This window comes from Hyperolius riggenbachi, chromosome 1 (assembly GCF_040937935.1).
Source record: "Hyperolius riggenbachi isolate aHypRig1 chromosome 1, aHypRig1.pri, whole genome shotgun sequence".
NCBI lineage: Eukaryota > Metazoa > Chordata > Amphibia > Anura > Hyperoliidae > Hyperolius > Hyperolius riggenbachi.
Window position 1 is genome coordinate 391,918,602 of NC_090646.1, and position 26,527 is coordinate 391,945,128.

Below are 26,527 nucleotides of genomic sequence, written 5' to 3' on the forward strand. Positions count from 1 at the left end.
TGTTCCGGCTACGCTGGGCTCGGGCGGCTGGGGGGGACCCTCTTTCGCGGCGGCGATCAGATAGCACACACGGCTGGCAAAGTGCCGGCTGCGTGTGCTGCTTTTTATTTCATTTAAATCGGCCCAGCAGGGCCTGAGCGGCACCCTCTGGCGGTAATGGATGAGCTGAGCTCGTCCATACCGCTAAGGTGGTTAAATCTGCTCTCCCCTCTAATCACCCAGTGATCACCCATCAAAAACCCCGTCACCACCTGTCACTGCTACCCATCAGATCAGACCCTAATCTGCCCCTTGCGGGCACCCAATCACCTGCCACACCCTCAGATAGCCCCCCCAGACCCTCTCTGATCAACTCGACGATGCATTGCTTGCATATATTCTCCCCTCTAATCACCCATCAATCACCTCCTGTCACCACCTAGCACTCCTATCCATCAGATCAGGCCCTAATCTGCCCCCTGCGTGCTTCTGATCACCCAGCCAAACCCTCACCCGCCCCACCGCAGTGACAGAATTTTTTTTTCTGATCACTGCTGGTACGACTTAATTGTGGCTGAGACCAACCGTTATGCCACACAATACGCAACCGCCAATCCAAGAAGCTCCTATGCCCAACCTTTTCGGTGGAAGCCACTCAGTTTCCGAACGTAACATTTTTTGGGGCCTTCTCCGTAACATGGGTCTAGTCAAAAAGAATGTATTGCGGTCTTATTGGTCTACGCACCCAATACATCACATGCCCATGTCCTCTGCTGCCATGTCTAGGTCACGATTTGAGAACATCCTGCGCTTTCTGCACTTCAGTGCCAATACAACCTGTCATCTAAGAGGCCACCCTGCTTATGGCTGGTTCCACAAAATTCGGCCCCTCATAGACCACCTGTCATCAAAATTTGCAGATGCTTATACCCCTGAACAGTCATTTTGAGGCATTTGGTTTCTAGACTACTCCTCACGGTTTTGGGCCCCTAAAATGCCAGGGCCTTATAGGAACCCCACAAGTGATCCCATTTTAGAAAGAAGACTCCCCAAGGTATTCCGTTAGGTGTATGATGAGTTCTTAGATTTTATTTTTTGTCATGTTTGTGAAAAAAAAAAAAAAAAAACAATTTCTGCTAACTTGACAAAAAATAAAATCTTCTATGAACTCCCCATACTCCTAACTGAATACCTTGGGGTGTCTTCTTTCTAAAATGGGGTCATTTTTGGGGTTCCTATACTGTTCTGGCATTTTAGGGGCCCTAAACCGTGAGGAGTAGTCTTGAAACCAAATGTCTCAAAATTACCTGTGAAATCCTAAAGGTGCTCATTAGACTTTGGGCCCCTTAGCGCAGTTAGGGTGCAAAAAAGTGCCACACATGTGATATCGCTGTACTCGGGAGAAGTAGTATGTGTATTTTTACACATACCCATGCTGGAGGGGAGAAATATCTCTGTAAATGGACAATTGTATGTAAAAGAAAAAAAAATCAAAGAAATCTAATTTACAGAGATTTCTCCCACCCAGCATGGGTATGTGTAAAAATACACCCCAAAATACATTATACTATTTCTCCTGAGTACGGCGATATCACATGTGTGGCACTTTTTTGCACCCTAACTGCGCTAAGGGGCCCAAAGTCTAATGAGTACCTTTAGGATTTCACAGGTCATTTTGAGAAATTTGGTTTCAAGACTACTCACGGTACACTTTTTTGCAGCCTAGGTGTGCTAAGGGGCCCAAAGTCCTATGAGCCCCTTAAGGCTTTGCAGGGGTGCTTACAATTTAGCACCCCCCAAAATGCCAGAACAGTAAACACGCCCCACAAATGACCCCATTTTGGAAAGTAGACATCCCAAAGTATTCAGAGAGGGGCATGGTGAGTCCATGGCAGATTTCATTATTTTTTTTTTTTGTCACAAGTTAGCAGAAATGGAAACATTTTTAATTTTTATTTTTTTGTCACAGTCACTTTCCGCTAACTTGTGACAAAAAATAAAATTTTCTATGAACTCACCATGCCTCTTAGTGAATACTTTGGGATGTCTTCTTTCCAAAATGGGGTCATTTGGGGGGTATTTATACTATCTTGAAATTCTAGCACCTCATGAAACCTGACAGGTGCTCTGAAAAGTGAAGAGATGCTTCAAAATGGGAAAATTCACTTTTGGCACCATAGTTTGTAAACGCTATAACTTTTACCCAAACCAATAAATATACACTGAATGGGTTTTTTTTATCAGACATGTAGCAGAATAAATTTGGACAAAAATGTGTACAGAAATTTTACTTTAATTTGACAAATTTTATCACAGAAAGTTGAAAACTTTTTTGACAAAATTGAATGTGTTTTTTTGATGAATATAATAAAAACTAAGAATCGCAGCAGCAATCAAATAGCACCAAAAGTATTAGGGAGAAGAAAAGGAGGTAAAATTCATTTAGGTGGTAGGTTGTATGACCGAGCAATAAACCGTTAAAGCTGCAGTGGTCTGATTGGAAAAAGTGTCTGGTCCTTATGGGGTTTTATGACTGCAGCCTTTAAGTGGTTAAATGGACTCCGAGCTCTAAATAAAAACAAAATTAGTACTCACCTGAGGCTTTCTGCAGCCCACCGTAGGTCGGGAGGTCCCTCGGCGTCCATCTGGCTCGTCTCCCAGGGCCTGGTCAGAAATGGCTCCCGGCGACTCTGGGCCCAAGTGTCGGGCTCCTTCTCCTGAAACGTCACGTCTGTCACCATGCCAGCCGCCTTGCGTCATCACGGCGGCCGGTGTGACAGTACTGCGCATGAGCAATACTGTCATGCTGGTCGCCGTGATGATGCGAGGCGGCCGGCGTGGTGAGACGTGACGTTTCAGGAAGGAGCCCGACACTCGGGCCCAGTGTCGCCGGGAGCCATTTCTGACCAGGCCCTGGGAGAAGAGCCAGATGGACGCCGAGGGTCTTCCTGACCTACGGTGGGCTGCAGAAAGCCTCAGGTGAGTACTAATTTCGTTTTTATTTAGAGCTCGGAGTCCCTTTAAGCACACAGCAAAGCTCACAAACTGCCTAAGGAGTTGGCCTTCACCACTGTGAATACGGCCGACGCTCTGGCTGGTTGAGACTGCTGGTTCGCGGAGTTCCGGATAGCCAAGACTCTAATCCAATAATTTTAAGTTGATGTCCTATTTTATTTAGCATGGAAATCTTGTTTTCCATTTCCAGCCTGCATTAACGTTAACAGCCCCCCACCCATATGAACTGCCTGTAAACAGTCAGCTCTTCCATATGCAGCATTAGGTGGCAGGGTTATTGGAGGTGGTGGTGTAGTGCTTACAGTGTTATACAAAGTGCATCAACTTTAGGCAGTATACAAGATAAGACACACAACATTTATATGGCTCTTTCTTACTGGCAGATTCCAAACGCCAGAGCAGACCTGTTGAATGCAGCTACTTTAGCATTCAGTCCATTTTCAAAGTACATAAACTTGCATTAACTCTGCATTATTTGCATCTCCCTAATCATGCATTCAAGGGCAAAACAGTTCTTATGAAGCAGGTGATATTGGGAGGTGATAATTCACTGCTGCATGTGTTTCTGGGCAAAATGCAGTGCTTGACCAATTTGCAATCTGTGATTGTGATTCGCAGCTCAAGTGTGTGTGTGTGTGTGTGTGTGTGTGTGTGTGTGTGTGTGTGTGTGTGTGTGTGTGTGTGTGTGTGTGTGTGTGTGTGTGTGTGTGTGTGTGTGTGTGTGTGTGTGTGTGTGTGTCGCTTTGTAAACACACGGCCATCTGCAGTGGATGTTAACTAGGTCAAGTTTACCTATTGCTTTAAATAGTCTACACTTAACCTCCCTGGCGGTAAGCCCGTGCTGAGCACGGGCTATGCCGCCGGGAGGCACCGCTCAGGCCCCGCTGGGCCGATTTGCATAATTTTTTTTTTTTTTTTTTTTTTTTTTTTGCTGCTTTGCTAGCTGCGTGCAGTGCCCGATCGCCGCCGATCCGCCGCTATACGCGTCGCCGCAGCCACGCCCCCCCCCCCGAGACCCCGTACGCTGCCTGGCCAATCAGTGCCAGGCAGCGCTGTGGGATGGATCGGAGTCCCCTTTGACGCCATGGCGACGGGGGAAGCCCTCCAGGAGATCCCGTTCTTTGAACGGGATCTCTTGATCTCCGATCGCCGGCGGCGATCGGAGGGGCTGGGGGGATGCCGCTGAGCAGCGGCTATCATGTAGCGAGACTTCGTCTCGCTACATGAAGAAAAAAAAATTAAAAAAAAACAAAACGTATTTGCTGCCCCCTGGCGGATTTTGACAAACCGCCAGGAGGGTTAATAACAGATGTTTGGATAAAACACTACATTTGTTATAATTAGCTTTATCTAGCCCAAGTACTCTATCAACCTATTAGAAGTACAACTTTGGGGTACGAATACCATGTGTTGAGAACTTGGGATATAAAACAAAATGAGGGCTCATACAAATAAAACATAAAAAACAAATTTTTGCTTCAAGTTAAAGTGCAAGATGCTGGCTAGGATGCACAGAGAAATTTGCATCTTATTGATCACTAGGCCTAAGGCCTGTTTAAAAATGGGCGCTTGGCTGTGGCCGTGACACCCCCCACACTGCTCTTTAATTAGCCGTGCATGCATCCCGTGCACACGCGCCCGCCCCCTTCTGCGCCGGTCCTCCTCTGCCGCGCGTCATTCCCCCCCCCCCCCAGCTTTCGGCAGTATCTCTGCGGCCCTGCCCACGCGCAGACCTGAAAAAGCACGAACGCAGGGACGTGGGACGCAAAGATAGGTAGAATACCTAGCGGCGAGTACAGAGCTGCAAGACAGGAAGATGACTGCCAGAAATGAGGAGAGGTTACTACGGTATAGATTCAAGCACACTTCCAGTATGCTCTCTGAATTACAGACGGAGAGAGGCTAGTGGGGGACACTAATGATTTGGCTTATAATCCGGTCACACTTTAGGGTTTTGTTTTGTTTTTGAGAGGTGAACGTTTTTTTGGACCTATACTTGGGATGGCTTATACACAGTAGTTTTCAACTCTGCACTAGAAAGTGTGCAACTCACTTCTGGTCATCACTATCTTTGTGTACTAAAGTTACCAATTGTAGCTAGGATCAGCCTAACTATTATGTTCGCATGTGTCTTATACCTTGCGTTTTCTTCAGTTTTATCGGTTTAAGGCTACTTACACACTGGCCTGTTGCAGATAATCTACAGTGGTTTGCAAAAGTATTTGGCCCCCTTGACGTTTTCCACATTTTGTCATATTACTGCCACAAACATGAAGTAATTTTATTAGAATTCCACGTGAAAGACCAACACAAAGTGGTGTACACCTGGGAAGTGGAACGAAAAGGATACATGATTCCAAACATTTTTTTACAAATAAATAACTGCAAAGTGGGGTGTGCGTAATTATTCAGCCCACTTTGGTCTGAGTGCAGTCAGTTGCCCATAGACATTGCCTGATAAGTGCTAATGACTAGAGTGCATCTATGTATAATCTATTGTCAGTACAACTACAGCTGCTCTGTGACGGCCTCAGAAGTTGTCTAAGAGAATATTGGGAGCAACACCATGAAGTCCAAAGAAAACACCAGACAGGTCGGGGATAAAGTTATTGAGAAATTTAAAGCAGACTTAGGCTACAGAAAGATTTCCAAAGCCTTGAACATCCCACGGAGCACTGTTCAAGCGATCATTCAGAAATGGAAGGCGTATGGAACAACTGTAAACCTACCAAGACAAGGCCGTCCACCTAAATTCACAGGCCGAACAAGGAGAGCGCTGATCAGAAATGCAGTCAAGAGGCCCATGGCGACTCTGGATGAGCTGCAGAGATATACAGCTCAGGTGGTGGAATCTGTCCATAGGACAACTATTAGTCGTGCACTGCACAAAGTTGGCCTTTATGGAAGAGTGGCAAGAAGAAAGCCATTGTTAACAGAAAAGCATAAGAAGTCCTGTTTGCAGTTTCCCACAAGCAATGTAGGGGACACAGCAAACACATGGAAGAAGGTGCTCTGGTCAGATGAGGCCAAAATGGAACTTTTTGGCCAAAATGCAAAACACACCATCCCCACTGTCAAATATGGTGGTGGCAGCATCATGCTCTGGGGGTGCTTCTCTTCAGCAGGGACAGGGAAGCTGGTCAGAGTTGATGGGTAGATGGATGGAGCCGAATACAGGGCAATCTTGGAAGAAAACCTCTTGAAATCTGCAAAAGACTTTAGACTGGGGCGGAGGGTCACCTTCCAGCAGGACAACAACCCTAAACATAAAGCCAGGGCAACAATGGAATAGTTTAAAACAAAACCTATCCATGTGTTAGAATGGCCCAGTCAAAGTCCAGATCTAAATACAATCGAGAATCTGTGGCAAGATCTGAAAACTGCTGTTCGTAAATGCTGTCCATCTAATCTGACTGAGCTGGAGCTGTTTTGCAATGAAGAATGGGCAAGGATTTCAGTCTCTAGATGTGCAAAGCTGGTAGAGACATATCCTAAAAGACTGGCAGCTGTAATTGCAGCAAAAGGTGGTTCTACAAAGTATTGATTCAGGGGCCCGAATAATTACGCACACCCCACTTTGCAGTTATTTCTTTTTTTTTAAATGTTTGGCATGATGTATGATTTTCATTCCACTTCTCACATGTACACCACTTTGTATTGGTCTTGCATGTGGAATTCCAATAAAAATGATTCATGTTTGTGGCAGTAATGTGACAAAATGTGGAAAACTTCAAGGGGGCCAAATACTTTTGCAAACCACTGTAAAGCTGGCCATACACTGGCCCGATTTTCCGCCGATCGACAGCAGATTCGATCACTGGGATCTAATCTGCTGTCAAATGGTTCGCTCTAAACGCACCCGACCGATTGATTTCCTCCTGATATCAATCGGTCCGTCGATCGCGCCGTGCAAGAAATTACTGTCGATCGCCCGCGGGTAGGGAGCGTGTTGCTTGCGGCGTACGATTCGGGGCCTTTCGACGCAGGTATACATTACCTGAGTCTGGCTCCCGGGCATCCCCTCCGTCACTGCTCCCGTCATGGCACCTCCAGCATCCTCTTATAACTTCTGCTGTCACACCAGTGACAGCGGAAGTACAAATAGAGGGCGCTCTATTTGAATTTCCGCTGTCACTGGTGTGATAGCGCAAGTTATATGCGGATGCCGGAGCCGCCACATGACGGGGACATCACGCCCGGGAGCCAGCCTCAGGTAATGTATGCCGGGGGGGGGGGGGGGGGGTACAGGCGGCAGCTCAGCATGTGGTGAATCTGTTTCAGGCTGAAATCGATTCACAATCTGTTTGCAGTAAAGCCAGCCATACGATCCCTATCTGATCAGATTCGATCAGAGAGGGATCTGTCTGTTGGTCGATCTGATGGCAAATTGACCAGTGTATGGCTACCTTAAAGAGACACTGAAGCGAGACTAAATCTCGCTTCAGGTCTTATATATAGCAGGGGCACGTGTGCCCCTGCTAAAACGCCGCTATCCCGCGGCTTAACGGGGGTCCCTTCACCCCCAACCCACCCCCCGCAAACCTGGGTCGGAAAAAGGTCGCTGGAGCTGATCTTCCTGGAGGCAGGGCTAACGGCTGCAGCCCTGCCTCCAGTCGCGTCTATCAGACGCGCATCGCCGCCTCTCCCCCGCCCCTCTCAGTGAAGGAAGACTGAGAGGGGCGGGGGAGAGGCGGAGGTACGCGTCTGATAGACGCGCATGGGGCAGGGCTGCGGCGGTTAGCCCTGCCCCAACCAGGAAGCGCTCCCCCGCTGCTCGAAGGGGGTTTGGGGGGGACAGGGACCCCCGTTAAGCCGCGCTATAGCGGCGTTTTAGCAGGGGCACGCATGCCCCTGCTAGCTATGAGGTCTGAAGCGAGATCTATTCTCGCTTCAGACTCTCTTTAAGGGCATGGCAAGCACAGTGCTATTATATATTTACAATATGTTCACATCAGCAAGTTAGCAGTGTGGTGCAGCGGAATCCGTGCATGTTGTGCTGTATCAGACTGGTTTTTTACAGTTACAGTGAAATATAATTGTATGTACTGTATGCATCACAAGGTATGCATAAAGTGCATGTCACTTTTTGTTTTTCAGTGGTAAACTAGGGTACCTTTAGTGAAGTGTACCTATGGGATAGTCTCCTTGGGAGGGGGAAGCCTCTGGATCAGGGGTGCCCATTAGGTAGATTGCGATCTACTGGTACAGTGTTCTCCCCAGGCTCTTTTAGCCGGGTGCTCCACCCGGCTAGTTTTTGTGACCACCCGGCTGTCATCTGCTCATCTTCACCTCTGCAGTATGCAGAGAAGCGCCGGCCCTGCATTCTGTTATCACGCCCCACCTGCCTACTTTTTCTTACCACCCGGCTACTGTTTCATGCTACCCGTCTGGAAAACATTTCTGGGGAGAACACTGTGGTAGATCTCAAGGACTTCATGGTAGATCCCAACAGCACTACATTTTCCATTCTGTATATACAATTGTCGTCCTAAAATTGTACATGGGTAGATCATTTTGACTTGCTAATTTTTAAAGTAGCTCACAAGCCGAAAAAGTGTGGGCACCCCTGCTCTGGATCCTAAACAGGCTTCTGCAGTCTTATTCCAGTCAGGGGACCCCTCAAAATCTGCTTGTTGCCGTCTTGCTCAGATGTTTTGAACAATGGCCGTATCGGGTCTGTGCTATTTTCGCCCATGTGGTAGTGCAGCCGATCCGACCATTGCTAAAGAAGGCTGCGCTGGACGGAGCTAGCGCACATGTGCAGGACAGCCACACTTCCAGGGTCCAAGGCTTACCCAGTCAGGAGAACTTGGGTAAGCCTCTTCAGGATCCAGAGGCCCTCTCGAGCTAAGTATCTAAAACTTGCTATGCAAGCCTCACAGGTTTTTGTTGGGTCTATAGGGTCTATGGCAAAAAGTATTAGAGGCAGAGGATCAGCAGGACTGCCAAGCACCTAGTATTGCTTAAAAAGAAAAATATGGCAGCCTCCATATCACTCACTTTAACCGCTACTGGACCACCATTTTGCCCCTTGTTCTCACTGTTCTACTTACGATATCTTGAAAATTTGGTGTTTATCATGTAAGGGGGCTTTGCTATTAACCGCTAAATTGCCAGTTTTGGGCAGTTTTTAATCACAAATACTTATCATTTGAGATTTTGAAATTGACTTTCTCAAAAACTATTAGGTGTAGCTGCTGATCACCTTTATAATCCATGCACTTTCGGTGGGGGCTTTGCTATTAACATTAACGTCATATCCGTAACCACGGCCGCGATCACGGATTCTACATGTAATCATGGCTAAAATCCAAGTCTAATCCGAAGCTCTAATTCAAATCCAGATCCCGATCATGGCATATCTGGATTTTGATTCTACCGTAACCGGATTTACTCAAATTTGTGATGGGGGGGAGGGGGGGCATCTGAGCAACACTGCCCGAAACAAACTAATATGCACTTTAAAAATGACAACCAACCTGGGGCTTCTTTCAGCCTATCTGTCCCTTGCCGCAGCTCTAGCATCCCAGTATCCCCTCCGCTGCAGATGCCGACCTTGCCAGGTCAGCATCTTCTGTGCCTGCGCGTGGCCACGCTGCTTGCGCTCGCTCACGTGGCCTGGAGTGTTCTGCACAGGCGCAGCACTCCTGTGCCTGGGTAATATGCCATAGGCCACGTGAGCATGATCACGAGCGTCGGGGCCAGGTGTTCAAAGAATACTGACCTGACGAGGTTGGCATCTGCGACGGAGGCAGAACTGCGACGAGGGACAGATAGGTAGCCAGGGGTTGGAGGAAGCACCAGGTAGATTTTTTTTTTTTTTTTTTTTTTTTTACCTCGCACCTGTTCTTTAAAGTGACTCCGAGCAGTGCAGAAACTATGGAAAGATGCGTATCATTTTAAAGCTCTCTTTTTCCTCTTTCCGATGATATATAAACCGCTGCCCGAAGCCTTTTAGTTTTCGATATTTTCGCGATTGAAATTGCCGCGGCCGCGATTTCAATCGCGAAAATAAAGAAAACTAAGACGTAGGGCAACTATTTAGGTGTCGCCAGAAAGAGGAGAAAGAGAGCTTTAAAATGATATCCATCTTTCCATAGTTACATTGTATTACACAGGTCGACTTTTTCTGCTGAATGGAGCTGCTGACACTGGGGAAAGTGTCGTCCTGTGTAATACAAGTAACTATGGAAAGATGGATATCATTTTAAAGCTCTCTTTCTCCTCTTTCTGGCGACACCTAAATCGTCGCTCTACGCCTTTTAGTTTTCTTTATTTTCGCGATTGAAATCACGGCCGCGGCAATTTCAATCGCGAAAATAGCGAAAACTAAAAGGCGTAGGGCGGTGGTTTATATATCATTGGAAAGAGGAGAAAGAGAGCTTTAAAATGATATGCATCTTTCCATAGTTTCTGCACTGCTCGGAGTCCCTTTAAGGCAGGGTACACACTTGCAGGGCCATTTCCCCCCTGTGATTGCCGGGTCTCTGTTGATTTTTGAGTTCATGCTTTTGCGTTTGTGCTTAACATATACATTTTTTTGGGAAGGTTTCCACATTTGTGACAGCATGTTCATTATGCGAATGTGCACGTCGTACGGCAAAAAGCAGAAAGTTGTGCAATTTAAAGAGACACTGAAGCGAAAAAAAAATTATATTTGTATGTGTAGTACAGCTAAGAAATAAAACATTAAGATCAGACACATCAGTCTAATTGTTTCCAGTACAGGAAGAGTTAAGAAACTCCAGTTGTTATCTCTATGCAGAAAAGCCATTAAGCTGTACGACTTTCAAAGTCGTGGAGAGGGCTGTCTTCTGACTTTTATTATCTCAACTGTAAGTAAACAAATGTCTTTTTCTCTGCCAGAGGAGAGGTCATTAGTTCACAGACTGCTCTGAAAGAATCATTTTGAATGCTGAGTGTTGTGTAATGTGCACATATTAGAGAATGATGCAATGTTAGAAAAAACACTATATACCTGAAAATAAAAATATATGAGAATATTTTATTTGCTGCTAATCTTCTAGTAATTATTCATAGTACACAACCAATTTATTATATCATATATATATTTTTTTCGCTTCAGTATCTCTTTAACAATACGTGGAAAAACACAAAACTTGAATTGTACAAACAGTTGAAGTTTCCGCATGAGGCTATTGACTTCAATAGCCTGTAGAATTGTGTGTGTTTTGCCATCTGTGGGAAAATGCGCACAAATGCATCTAGTGTGTTCTCTACCTAAAGGGAACCTTTAAAGAGAATCTGTACTCTAAAATTTTTACAGCAAAAAGCATAACATTCTATTCATTATATTCTCCTGGGCCCCTCTGCGCTGTCTCTGCCACTCTCTGCTGCAATAATGGCTTGTTATTGCCAGTTTTAGGCAGTGTTTACAAACTAACCAGCTTGTGATAGGCTCACATAAGCAGAGTGTGTGAGTCATACAGAGCCTGGAGGGGGTGTATAGCTTCTACCAATCACAAGCAGCCCTGCACATTCCACACATTCCAGCCTTATGCTGGATACACACCATGCGTTTCCGCGTTCGATATGCCAGGAGGCCGCAATAGCCGCATAGGGGGCGATATACAGGCTGGGAACGCGAAGAATTACTCGCATTCTCATGCCTGTCGGCCGGTGATGGCCAAACCGGAAGTGTTCGCCGGCGGGTGCAGGAGCATCTGAGCAGGGCTGCGAGGGCACTGATCGGCTATAGGGGGCTGAGGGAAGCCCCAGGTGAGTAAATCGTTTTTTTTTTTCATTTGACTTTAGGTTCACTTTAACCTCCGCGTGTTTTTAAATTGCACAGCTTTGTGCTTTTTTTTCTGCATGATGCACACATTTGCATACAATACATGACTGTGGAAATGCGTAAATGTTCACGGAAAACACCTCTTGCGTTAAACATTGACGAAGCCCCGGGAATCGCAGGGGCAAACGTCTCTACAGGGGGAGAGAGCCTCACAGAGGCTAAAAAAAACAAACTGCTGCAGCGGTCGGACCCCTCTGGCGGTATGTCCCCTTAGGGACAAAAAAGGTGAGTCCGATTGCTGGGCTGTGTAAGAGGCTGAAAAGCCTGCACAGCCCAGTGCTGCAAAAAACAGCCAGGTCTTTGGGGGGGAGGGGGGTAGCAATGTGGGCGTCTAGTGGTTGACGGAAACCCAAGGTGAGACATACATAGACCTATTCTTTTCCTTTTTAACTATGCACATTGCATGGCTGTCCTGATGTTCCTCTGCCTCTAAAGGATCGTTCACATTATACGCGCTGCTGTGTATTTCATCAGAACGTATGGCATGCGATCAGCAAGAACATCAGAAGTGCAGGGAGAGCACTTCTGACGTTCATACTATACATGCTGTGCTGCACGCATTTTTGGCAAAGTGCATCGCTGATCCGATTCACTGTAATGAATGGGATCAGCAGAGCGTTGCTTAATGTGAACGAGGCCTAATACTTATAGCCGTAAACCAAGCACGCAAATCAGATGTTTGACTGAAGTATGACTGGATTAGCTACATGCATGTTCCAGGTGTGTAAGTTACAATACTGATTAAAAAGATTTGCAGGACAGCCAGGTAACAGTTATTATTTAAAAGGAAATAAATATGACCGCCTCCATGTCTCTCACCCCGGGTTCCTTTTAAGTTGATTTGTGCAATAAGTAATAATTTGTTAGCATAGCAACAATCTCATTATAAATAAGAATTAACAGGTTTCAATTATTTTGATGCAGGCAGTTAAATAAAGCCCTAGTTAATAAGTTAAATCTTCTGTTAAGTATTCCGAAGACAGAGTAAGTCAAATGATTTGAACTTGCTGGAAACCTATTGCTGACTGATTGTGAATGGAGCACCTCTCTCCATGTTTTTAAAAATTCCTGTTCTATGGCCACCTGTAAACTTCAAGAGCAAGTCATTCAAGCAACTTGGCGGGCGATCGACCATGTGATTTGATTATTGAATCAAATGAAAAATTGGTGCCGCCAAGAGCATGCTCGATCGATACAGGTAACCAAAATTTCCTCTCGAAATTGGTCGCAACTGATTGAGGATGTCAATCGGACATCCTCAATCGGTTGCGTGGCGGTAACTGCAATAACGGGACAAATGTAACAGAACCCCTGGCTCTCTACCTCCTAGTGTAAAATGTTCCCTGTGCGTGCATACTTTACTTGTTGGTGTCCGCCACTGGCTCCTTCCTCAGTCCACATACACTCACCACATGTGGTTTATCACTAGGCTGATTCCTGCAAGATTTCATGCGTAGATGTGCTTTGCACATCCCTAGATTTTTGGCAGCTGAGAGATCTCTCTTGGTTGATCTTTCCCATGCATCATCTGCTGTATAGGAACCTTTGTTAGGTAGATGTCTTGGACACTGAACATATTTTTAAGAGAAAAATGTTGCTGTACAGAGTTATTGTATGCCATAGCATGTGTCTTGTCTGCTTGAGATTAGATAATTCCCTTTCAGCACTGCTTTCATTGGAAAAGTCTTGCAAAATGACTCTTAGGTGGATATTATACAATAGGTGTAATCATCCTGGCTGAATTATTTCCTTTGCCACTGTGCTATTTTTAACAGCTATTCTGCTCACAACACAATGCTTCAAAATAGTCCCTTTTAACAATGGAGCCCAAGGAAAGAACAGTTATCCCTGTGTCTGCCTCAATGTGCCTCAGGGTGTGAATGTTCAGAAAATGCTTTCAGAGATTTACGGCTATTAAAAATAAACACTGTTCTTTGCTTTTGGTCTTCATATGCAGTGTAACAGTTCTTGGATTGATAGCCAGCTTTTTAGAAATGGTGCAGTGTCTCAAAGGTATATTTGTTTACTACATGACACTTTAAAGCTTACCGTATCTTTTATTACTAATCTGTTCATGCGGTTTCCTTTTTTGGAGGCTAGTAAAAATGTGCTAGTGTTTGGTTTTGAATTTGGTCTTTGTTCCAATGACAGTTCATGTTTTTAGACTATTTACACAGGTAGTTTTTAACTGGGGCATTAATTGTGAAACTGGTGTGTACATGGTTATCTGCAATAAGTGCATTTTTAGTAAGATATGAGAAAGTCTGGGAAAACTCGGTGAGTGTGTAGCCCAATATTATTGGGCATAACCCCCTAAATAACCTGCTCAGTATACACTTGTGCTCTGTAATGATTGTGGAACTTTCTCCGTGATCAGCGCACAACGCGTGCGCTGATACGGCGGAAATCCTCCAAGCGTATAATTGCAGGCACCCAGCAAAAGGTGCTACGCACCCGCAGAGGGAAATTCCTGTCGGCAGATGGCGCTGGGGAGTGCAGAGGAACCAATCCTCTGTACCTCCACAAATGCCAGACAGGAATTGTACGAAGCGCAGAATGCAATCGCAAGAGAGGCAAATGAGAACGAGCAAAGGGACAAGGTTGTATGTGTGTGCGCCAACCTAGTCGCCACCCCACGACAGTGCACACACAACAGCAGATATGAAATAGGAACGCGATCGCGAGAGGTGCGATCGCCAGACGTGACACAAGGCAGATCAGATCAGAATACGAGGGTAGCAAAGGCACAGCAAATAATACAATGAGCATAACGAGGAAAATAACAAACGCTAACTGAACGCGAACACCGCACTCATTCGCAACAGTGCACGCGTTCGTGCGCGGTCTCCACGTGATAAGCGCAATAGACCAGCACGCCTAACTAACGATCGACAGACAAACATGTAACAGAGGACGCAAGCGCTTGCTTAACGGTTACCTCACCGAGCCTCCAGCAAGCGTTCGTAGCAGACGAGAACGGACAAGCGAGAGACAGGATCCACAGCACTAGCGAAAGTGGCTAGCGCGATCCAGGAAGACAGAACAGAAGGATCCACAGCACTAGCGCTAGGCGAGTGCGATCCAGGCAGACAGAGTAGCAGAACAGAAGGATCCACAGCACTAGCGGAAAGTGGCCAGCGCGATCCAAGGAGACAGAACAGAAGGATCCACAGCGCTAGCGCAAGATGCTAGTGTGATCCAAGTGAGACAGATCAGAAGAGATAGCTGGTAGCAACCGCTGCACCAGCTATACTCCAAGAACAGAGATCAGAACCATTTCCTGTCGACCACTGCTGGGACAGGACAATCGCAACAGAACAGATAAGCAATCCTAACTGCACTAAGGAAACCTGCCTAGCTGATCTTCAAACAGAGATTAAGGCTGACACCCCTCCAGGAGTGTTGCACAGGACTAAATCCTTATGACCAGCCAAGCATTGTGGGAAACACATAGTACTTATAGTACACGCCTCTAATGAATGTGGCCAGGCAATTTGCATGACAACTTATGCAAATTCCTCAGCAAGCACAAGCTGCAAAACTGACAGAAGCTCTTCTTTCCAGAGTCCTGCAACATGCAAACCTAAACAATGGTCAAAAAGTTGCCTGCCTGCACAGGCAGCTGAGCCGATCATTACATGCTCATTTTGAGATGTCCGTCCGTTTGGTATGGAGCAAAGTAGCCCAGTTTAGTCTTGGCTCTGTTCTGTTGTCTGGGCTGATGCGTTCCCACCAATAGGTCCTTTAGTGTTCTCTCTAGAATTTTTCACCACCTGGTTAGCATGAAAGATTAGCCGGATGGGGTGGGACAGAGAAACATATGGCTGGCATTTCCATAGGGGGCAAACTGGGCAATTGCTGTCTGATGGGACTCCCCCCAAATTAATAGTGCTACTCTGGGGCCCCTGCAGAGTAGGCGTGTTCTCCTCTGCTATGTGATTGCTGGTTGCAGTGCTCTGCACATTCATACATAGGCCACAGACTCCCACACCCTGCTCAGCCATGTGTGAAGGCCCTTTCTTGCCAAATAACACTGGACCAACTCCTCTCTCAAATTTCTGGTACAACGGGCTGTCAATAAGGGGGGTCTAGGGCTCACAGGTGGTTTAATTTTTGTATCAATTTGCAAAACATGCCAGCATTTGGCCAAAGCCTCCCTAATCATACTCCATTGTTTGAACTAAGTGATAATTCGAACACCGTTCTCCCTCCACCACCTGCAGGGGGCAAGATTGGGGCGAAACCTCCCCTGCCTGCACCTGTGGAGGTAGCTGTGGCACAAAACACCATTAGAGTAATCCTGCTTGTGGAAATGTTCATACATAGACTTTGCCTCTCGCTTAAACTGCTCCAAATTTAAGCAGTATGTATTTACTTTTCTTATTAAATGTTCCAGTTTGCAAATCGTGAGATTTTCAGATTGATCTGAAGATGGGTGAAAGTCTTGTGAACTTGCCAGAGACTACATTTGCAAATCCCTAGTTATGAGGCTGCCAAGGAGAGTGCGCTTCTGCCCTCTTTCTGATTGAAGTCACAGTGGACACGTGGACAACAGATATAGGGCTGGTCAGGAGAGCAATCAATAGGACATGTTAAACAGCCTAGTTGCCAAAGACCATGAAAATGGTTGCGTATAGGTGCAATTTAAGAGCAATGGGCACGTGTTGCCATATTGGTAGTGACCAGATTTAATAATTCACACACTGTCGTGCTTTGAATAAGCGCTGAAGATTGGGAAAAACCTTAGGGCTTATGCGCTTATCTGTAAATACACTGGCTTAATAAATAAATCGCATTAGTCAGCAGAACAGTGTTGAGATCGATTATTTCTGTCAAATGACCAGATTTATAACACATCCTAAATGCAGTCTTCTAAAACCCAAAATCCTAATTGCATAACCACTGGAAAAACGCCGATCTTTTCTATGGAAAGCTAAATACATTTTAAATTGATTTCCTGAATCAAGCACTCTTAAAGTTTTAACACTAGGGAATTGAGGGGGAGACCCACTGTGGGAACTAGAATGGCATCAACTAAAAATGATCCACCTTCGCTAGTCATTTAATGTGTAATTCTCCTAGACGTTTACCCTGAATCACAGGTGTTGAACTCTAGTCCTTGCAGGCTATATCCATGCTGGTGTTTAGGATGGAGTAAGAAAAGGAGACTGGTGTTCTGCTAACTTTTCTGATTCGGTTCCATCAATTAATTTGAGCTTTGCCAAAAATGTGAGTAACTGCCGCTGTACACAAATTATCAACCTCCTCATCTAGGCTTTATCTGGTGTGTACAAGGCTTTACTCTTGGCATACATGAAGGACAACTTTATTCTCTGTTTAACAATGTAAAATTTGTATTTATTGCAGTTGGGGTCCTGTATTCTCATTACAGCTGTAAACAATATTGGAATTCAATTTCAGAACTTTTTTGTAAGCCACTCTTGTGCAGCTGTAAGATAGTTAAATACATTATTTCCATTTCCTCCTGCTCTTAGCACAGTTACTATTGTCTATCAAGCCGTGCATTTGTGACCTTTACATTAGCAGTAAATGGCTAGTCTAGTAAATAGACTAGTCTGTGCAGCTCTGCAAATGACCTTTCTGAAGGCATGCCAACGTCCTCCAAGGACCCAAAGATAATGTCAGTTTTCCCCAAACACTGCAACACATCAAAATTGCCTAGAAATGCTACTACATGGTAAAACTGCTTATGCCAGAGAGCCAGGAGGAGTATTAGGGAAATGCTACTAGGTGTAACCCTCTCTTGGAAAGTGTGCAAGGATCTTGATACAAGTGGCTTGTCATAGATTGCCCCAGGCCAGTGCAAGCTGCTCTTTCAAACCTAGGACAATGGGACCCACAGTTTGCTGCAGAATTCCACAATGGTTGCTCTAGAAATTTCTTATTGAGGAAGTATTGTAATTGGTCTTCAATTAGCCTTTACATGGTTTCTCAGGGACTCTTGGTTTCCACTGCCACAAAGGTGGGACCAGTACAGCAGTTTTCCCATCCCTGTCCTATAGCACCACCAAGAGTGCATGTTTTGTGGAAATCCACCGAGGTAGTTAATCATCTCTGTTGCGGTGCTAATCGCTTCACCTGTGAATGTGCCGTTTCCTACAAAACATGTGCTGTTCTATGCTTTTTATGACTGGGTTGGGAAGCAGTACAGTGTGTCACCTAATGGGTAATATTAACTGATAGTCTGGATCTTGACACAGAATACTATAACCACTATGGTTGGAAAATCTTTTTCCTGGGATACACAGATATTTCCAAGGGTTCACTGAGCTGAGTTATAAACATGCACATACTGGACAGCCATCTGTCCTTAACTTGGCTTAGTGGCTGTGAATACATAGCTTGAATGAAAACCATGTTTGTCTTGCAGTCTTCAGTATTGCAGCATTACCATGCACCTCAAAAATACAAAATAAATGTCTCCCTTCAATCTTAAGTCAATAGGCAACTAGATTAATTTCAAATTCAATCCAATTTATTGTAGATCTATCAAGTGAAAATAAACCTTAAAAACAAAATATAAATGCCAGATATGGTAGATTGACTGCCTGCCTGTTTAGGAAAGCATTATAACTTATTAAATATTCTTATTAAATACTTGAACTATTGGTGAGTTGTGAGAAAGCTGGCTTAAAGTACAACTGACCTGAGAGGGATATAGCGGCTGCCATATTGATTTCCTTAAAAAAAAAAAAATACCAGTTGCCTGTCATGCTGCTGATCTTTCATGCATCAGTAGTGTATGAGTCATGCACCTAAAATGTGACTAATGCAGTCAAACTTAGGACAACTGTAATAAGAGGGATGTGGAGGCTGTGATATTTTCTTTTAACCAATACCAGTTACCTGGTTGTCCTGTGGATCTATTTGACTGCAGGAGTGTCTGAATCACACCAGAAACAAACATGCGTTTAATCTGGTCAGATCTGACAATGTCCAAAATCCCTGATCTGCATATGCTTGTTCAGAGTCTGACAAAAGTATTGGAGGCAGGGGATCAGCAGGATTACCAGGCAGTGTTCATTGTTTAAAAGGAAATCAATATGGCAGCCTCAATATTTATCTCAGTTGACATTTTTTGGTGTGTGCTAGGGGTATTCAAAGAGATGCACATTAATTCAATGTTCAAACGTTTATGCTAATTTTTGGGCAGCTTGACAATGAACCAGTCCAATGCCTTAGCAGCAGCATTTTTTCATGAAATTGGCATAAATTTCAACAGTTCAGAATTATTCACACTTGTTTTGGCTATCCTTACTGTTTGCCCACAGAGAAGTCACCTAAAATTTGAACTCGACAACCCCCTTACCTCCATGAATGTGTATTTTATTTTTTTTAAGCAACTGAAATCTAGTTTTTAATTATCTTTACATGGTTTAGTGTTTTCTACAATACTCTTTCCTCTTCTCTGCTTGACTACGTACATTTTAAAGAATTTTGTCTGTAGCCAACATGTCCGCTCTGATGCAAACTATTAACAGTTTAAAAGCATATGAATCTGCATGCTATTCTAAGGGCCTTGTCATGCCGTCACTAACTAGTTTATAAGCATAGCCACCAGTTATTTTGATTGTCACTGGCAGATTCAGGACAATATATTTAAGCCAAGTTGGCATAATAGTTGGCCCTGCTCATGGTAACATATATGGTGGCCTTTGCTGAGGAAAAAGTGCCTGTAATGTACACAGACATGAATGACCAAGTGGAATACCTGTCAACCCAACCAAGACAGGTTTTGATTGTATGCATAGTGGAGGCTCCCAGAGCAGACTTAGAACAAGGGGAAAGTCCTAGGTAGCACTTTATGGTTGAATGCTGACATTAGTAGTTTTTTTCTCCTTTTGACCTGGATAAAAAAATTTTTTTTTTGGTAATGTAGAAGACACATACAAGTACCCATGTCAGGTATGAATGACAATGACTTGTGTATAATTGTACCCTAATTATTCTTAAAACTTGCCGACAATTCACGAAAATCATGCTGGTGATAAGGCATGTGAAAACTTATCCCCACAAATCGATCAGTATTTTACGTTTTAGTACACTAAAGAAGTTTGCCTTATTCACATGTAGTGATACGCTTTCGCAGAGAGTGTTATCACTCCAGTCCTTCAGTTTCACTTCTTTAGTTATGCTTACATACAGTAGATAGGGATAGGAGGAGCACATGCAGGCAGGATGTAGCTCCTCCTTTGTCAGAGAGATTACAGCTAGCCTGCAACCTTATGGCAGCCAAGAAAGGGGAGAGGGAGAATGTGTGTTTGTCTGTTATCTTAAGGATTGAAAGTTTAACTTTAGACATCACTCCTTAATTCAAGGACAGATTCCTTATTTTAAGGTTTGCCTGAGGTAAATTGTTTAGTGAATACTAAATGACTTATCACCATGATGATAGCACTAGAAACAGCTCAGAATCATTATTAAAGACTGGAGATAAGCTAAGTGAATTGTGGCCAATATCTTTTTGATTCACCCCATTTTAATCGACCCGTTTTCTCAGTAGTTGCAACAGATTATTTGACAATTCTAATACAAACCAGGAAGTAGATTTAAATTAACCATTTCAGCTGTGCGGTTGTGAGCTTCATGTCCGCAGCGGCAGGTGCTAGTCGCAGGGACGCGCTAGTCACGTCCCTACAGTTTGGGGGATGATCTGCAAGCGATCCTGCGGGCAGATGCCCACGATCGCGCTGCTGCTGCTAGCAGGGGGGATTGGCTGCAGGGTCCCCCGTGCCAATCCGTACATGTCCGCCGTGAATAAGCACTGTTTTTGTTCAAAAACAGTGTTCTGTAAATGGTGCCGCCGTGCTTTCTGCTAGTTTCCACCGCCCGATCGTTAAATTTATGAATGGAAACAATGTTTCCATTCATAACCTCCCCGCCGTCACTGGGATCGGAGGCTACCAATGGAAGCCTACGTCACTTACCTGGTTACAATGTAGTGATACATTGTATCCCAATTAGCGTACATTGTACGCTAATGGGATTTTTGCTCAGTAGGAACATCTTGTGGCCAAATAGTAAAACACACCTACTGACTTTGGGGAATAAAAATAAATGATTGATGTCAAGAGGACATATAATTAATAAATAATGCGCTAAAAATTAGTGATGGCTGTAAAACTGAAAAAATGCTCCTTTATTTCCAAATAAAATTTTGTTACCATACTTTACACTAGGGGTATAATTTTAACGTTGCAATAACCGAGACAAATGGCCAAATAAAATGTGTGGATTTTAATTATAGTAGCATTCATTATTTTAAAACTGTAATGGTTGAAAAATGAAAAATAATGCATTTTTCAATTTTTTTTCTTATTGTTCCCATTATAATGCATTTAGAAGAAAATAATTCTTAGCATCATTTACCACCCAAAGAAAGCCTAATTGGTGGTGGAAAAAACAAGGTATAGATCATTTCGCTGTGATAAGTCGTGATAAAGTTATTGGGGAATGAAAGGGAGAAACGCTGACAGGTGAAAATTCCTCTCGTCCATAAGGTGAAAAATCCCTGCGGGCTGAAATGGTTAAATGACCTCTCCTAGTCACAGCAACAGCACATATTAGCAAAACTGCATGGGCGAGCCCTGTGGGGCCTCCACTGGTCTGTTTTATCTGCCTGGTATTCTTCTGCCAAGTTTGACTGCACTGTTTGTAGGAAATGTTTTCTATTAGAAGTCCAAAGCATGGCTCCATGTGCTTCAGTAAAGTGTTTTAGAGGCACTAAATCAAATCTCCATTTAAGAATTTTACAAAAAATGAGATGCAAATAATTTGCCTTGCATGCAACTTGGACCCACAGCAGTCAAACCTGATGGGAAATGGATTTGATTGGCCTATTTTTGGCTTGCATACAAGCTTTATGCAAATTGTGCAGCTTGGCATGCATTGACCATCTCTACTGAGGACTGTAATTCTAATTTTCTTTCCCCATTGGTCTCTGTTAATTGCCTTGTGTAGTAAGTGAGGTTGGCGTTGCTCACTGACGGAATACATACTTCTAGCTTTTATGTACTTGCAGAAGAATTCATTCATGTCTTTTTAAAGCAAGGCATTTTCCATTCTCAAAACACTGTCCGATGTGCTTCTAGACTACATAGTAGCCTTTTCAAATGTTCCCACTATTTACAGTTCTGTGTCCCCAGAAGTGGTAGCTGGCATGGGCTTCTTTCACACAGGAGGCGGTAGGCTTAGAATTCCTAACCTGTCAGCTGGTGCCATGCACCCTTCAGGCACTTGCTAGCACTCTCCATGGATGGTGAAGTAGCATACATTTATTATATAGTATTTATATAGCACCATCTTCCACAGCATTGTACAGAGTATAGTGTCCAGTCACTTCACTGTCCTTCAGAGGGGCTCACAATCTAATCCCTACCATAGCCATATGTCTATGTATGTATGTATCTATCGTGTGGCCTAGGGCCAATTTTAAGGGGAAGCCATTTAACTGTATTGTTACAGACATTCTAAAGGCTCATACACACATCAGACCATAGTCTTTTGAAAATGAAAGATCACAGATCTGTTTTACCCCCTTCCATGTAGTATGAGAGCCATACTCTACACAGTCTATTCTATGGAGCTGAACTCCCCATCAGAAAAAAAACTTTGCAAGATGCTGCACACACAGATGCTGTACAGACACAAAAGATCTGTAGCTGCAAAAGATCTGTTCCTGCCAAAAATCCAACCCTGCAAATTGCAATGATAGTCTATGAGAACTGCAGATCATCGTACACACATGATTTAACTGACATTCATCTGCAGATCAGATCCACCAGGTTGGATTTTCAGATCTGCAGATCTGTCAGTTAAATCATGTGTGTATGATGATCTGCAGATCTCATAGACTATCATTGCAATTTGCAGGGTTGGATTTTTGGCAGGAACAGATCTTTTGCAGCTACTGATCTTTTGTGTCTGTACAGCATCTGTGTGTGCAGCATCTTGAAAAGTTTTTTTTCTGATGGGGAGTTCAGCTCCATAGAATAGACTGTGTAGGTATGGCTCTCATACTACATGGAAGGGGGTAAAACTGGTCTGTGATCTTTCATTTTCAAAAGACCATGGTCTGATGTGTGTATGAGCCTTAAGACTTGACATGTCGCTTTTTTTTTTTTTTTTTTTTTTTTTTTTTTTTTTTTTTTTGCTGCTAGCATGTGTGGGGTTATAAATGTTTGGGTGCATTAAAATTCACTAGTGACTGGCAGGCAGGAGGCTGAACTGCCCGAGAAGTGCAGTTCTGTCATCCATCTGGAAGAGTCCTTACTTCCTAAAAGTCTATGTAATGGCACAAATACTTTTTGGTTACTCAAAATGCTACATTTTTATGGTTTAGTCTGGGGACTTTGCTGTTTTGGTGTGTTGTTTTGTGAATTGGTAGAGGTTTGCGCTAACCTTAGTTAAATAAAAGTAAAACTATGTTCGTCAAAGCTGATTTTTGGATGTTTCTTATGCCATGACTTTTTCTATTTGATCAGGACAAAGCTTGGGTTATGGTTTTGTGAATTACATAGACCCCAAGGATGCTGAGAAGGCGATCAATACCTTGAATGGACTAAGACTTCAGACCAAAACCATTAAAGTAGGTCCTGGTCGTTTGTTTTTTTTTTTGTTTTTTTTCCTAATCCTTGTATATTGAGTGCCTTTTTGAATGTCTGCAAACTGAAAGGTCTTCTGTTTTCTGTAGTCTACTAGTTTTTGATTTTAACTGCCTTATGAAAGCAAAGCTAGGGATAAATTATTTTAGCTAAAATGTACTCCTTTTCAACTGAAGCAATAGAAACCGGAGCATGGGGTTAACATTAAACCACTTTTCCTTTAAAGCAGAACTGTAAATGCATTAAAAAAAATTCACTTACCTGGGGCTTCCCCAAGCCCCCAGCAGCCATCTTGTCCCGCGCCAGTCCTGCACGAGCCTCCGTTCTTCCGTGCCAGCTAGTTTTGTTACCGTCGTCGATGGCAACTGCGCCTGCGCGCCCCAGGCTACGCGAAGCTTTCTTCTCGTTCCCGCCTGCTATAGCGTCCTGCGCTTAGTGCAGGATGCTGTTGCAGGCTAGAACACGAAGAAAGCTTCGCAGCCTGGGGTATGCAGTTGCCGTTGACTTGCAAGTCGACGGTAAGTAAACTAGCTGGCGCGGGAGGGTGAAGGCTCGTGCGGGAAAGGACGGCTGCTGGGGGCTTGGGGAAGCCTCAGGTAAGTGAAATTTTTTTTTTTGTTTTTATTTTTATGAATTTGCAGTTCCGCTTTAAGTTGTAGCAGTGTGTCAAAGCAGTCTTTTCCAGAGATGCATGTTGCTGTGGCTGCTGAAAAAAAAATATTATTTCTCTTTAAAGGATACCCGAAGTGACATGAGATAGACATACAGGGAGTGCAGAATTATTAGGCAAATAAGTATTTTGACCACATCATCCTCTTTATGCATGTTGTCTTACTCCAAGCTGTATAGGCTCGAAAGCCTACTACCAATTAAGCATATTAGGTGATGTGCCTCTTTGTAATGAGAAGGGGTGTGGTCTAATGACATCAGCACCCTATATCAGGTGTGCATAATTAGGCAACTTCCTTTCCTTTGGCAAAATGGGTCAAAAGAAGAACTTGACAGGCTCAGAAAAGTCAAAAATAGTGAGATATCTTGGAGAGGGATGCAGCACTCTTAAAATTGCAAAGCTTCTGAAGCGTGATCATCGAACAATCAAGCGTTTAATTCAAAATAGTCAACAGGGTCGCAAGAAGTGTGTGGGAAAAAACCAAGGCGCAAAATAACTGCCCATAAACTGAGAAAAGTCAAGCGTGCAGCTGCCAAGATGACACTTGCCACCAGTTTGGCCATATTTCAGAGCTGCAACATCACTGGAGTGCCCAAAAGCACAAGGTGTGCAATACTCAGAGACATGGCCAAGGTAAGAAAGGCTGAAAGACGACCACCACTAAACAAGACACACAAGCTGAAACGTCAAGACTGGGCCAAGAAATATCTCAAGACAGATTTTTCTAAGGTTTTATGGACTGATGAAATGAGTGAGTCTTGATGGGCCAGTGGATGGGCCCGTGGCTGGATTGGTAAAGGGCAGAGAGCTCCAGTCCGACTCAGACGCCAGCAAGGTGGAGGAGTACTGGTTTGGGCTGGTATCATCAAAGATGAGCTTGTGGGGCCTTTTCGGGTTGAGGATGGAGTCAAGCTCAACTCCCAGTCCTACTGCCAGTTTCTGGAAGACACCTTCTTCAAGCAGTGGTACAGGAAGAAGTCTGCATCCTTCAAGAAAAACATGATTTTCATGCAGGACAATGCATGACACGCGTCCAAGTACTCCACAGCGTGGCTGGCAAGAAAGGGTATAAAAGAAGAAAAACTAATGACATGGCCTCCTTGTTCACCTGATCTGAACCCCATTAAGAACCTGTAGTCCATCATAAAATGTGAGATTTACAAGGAGGGAAAACAGTACACCTCTCTGAACAGTGTCTGGGAGGCTGTGGTTGTTGCTGCATGCAATGTTGATGGTGAACAGATCAAAACGCTGACAGAATCCATGGATTGCAGGCTTTTGAGTGTCCTTGCAAAGAAAGATGGCTATATTGGTCACTGATTTGTTTTTGTTTTTGAATGTCAGAAATGTATATTTGTGAATGTTGAGATGTTCTATTGGTTTCACTGGTAAAAATAAATAATTGAAATGGGTATTTATTTGTTTTTTGTTAAGTTGCCTAATAATTATGCACAGTAATAGTCACCTGCACACACAGATATCCCCCTCAAATAGCTAAAACGCAAAACAAACTAAAAACTACTTTCAAAAATATTCAGCTTTGATATTAATGTGTTTTTTGGGTTCATTGAGAACATGGTTGTTCAATAATAAAATTATTCCTCAAAAATACAACTTGCCTAATAATTCTGCACTCCCTGTATGTATGTGCAGTGCCTATCACGCAAATAACTATGCTGTGGTCATTTTTTTTTCTTTCCCTGTCTGAAAGAGTTAAATATCAGGTATATAAGTGGCTGACTCAGTCCTGACTCAGACAGGAAGTGACTACAGTGTGACCCTCACTGAATAGATATTCCAACTATAGAACACTTTCCTGGCAGAAAATGGCTTCATTTAGCAGGAAAGAGATAAAAAGGGGAATTTCTTATCAGTGAGTCAGCACTTACATACCTGATATTTAACTCTTTCAGACAGAGAAAGGAAAACAGCATAGCTATTTGTGTGCTAGGCACTGTACATACATATGTCTATCATCTCATCATGTCACATGTCACCTCGGGTATCCTTTTAAGGGGCACTATGGCGAAAAATTTTAAAATATGTGCAGACATAAACAAATAAGTATATTTTTTCCAGAGTAAAATGAGCCATACATTACTTTTCTCCTATGTTGCTGTCACTTACAGTAGGTAGTAGAAATCTGACAGAAGTGACACGTTTTGGACTAGTCCATCTCTTCATAGGGGATTCTCGGCAAGGCTTTTGTTCTTTATAAGGATATTCCCCAAAAAGGATTTAAACAATGATGCTGGCCAGATTCCCTGCTGGCTACACAGTTTTTTTGCAGTTGGACAGAGCAACTGCCATTCACTAAGTGCTTTTGAAAATAAATAAATCCCTGAGAATCCCCCCATGAAGAGATGGACTAGTCCAAAACCTGTTGCTTCATTCAGATTTGTACTACCTACTGTAAGTGACAAC

The 26,527-nt window shown here is 43.8% G+C and overlaps 1 protein-coding gene across 10 annotated transcripts in view; it reads left to right on the forward strand.

Annotated features, from left to right (window-relative positions):
* The window catches only part of ELAVL2 (ELAV like RNA binding protein 2), a 197,939-nt gene that overhangs the window by 104,310 nt on the left and 67,102 nt on the right, over positions 1-26,527 (forward strand). For all 10 annotated transcript variants that reach the window (XM_068234533.1, XM_068234525.1, XM_068234557.1 and 7 more), the window contains one exon: positions 23,314-23,417. In XM_068234533.1, the coding sequence (XP_068090634.1) occupies positions 23,314-23,417 (104 nt within the window). The remainder of the gene's footprint in view (positions 1-23,313; positions 23,418-26,527) is intronic.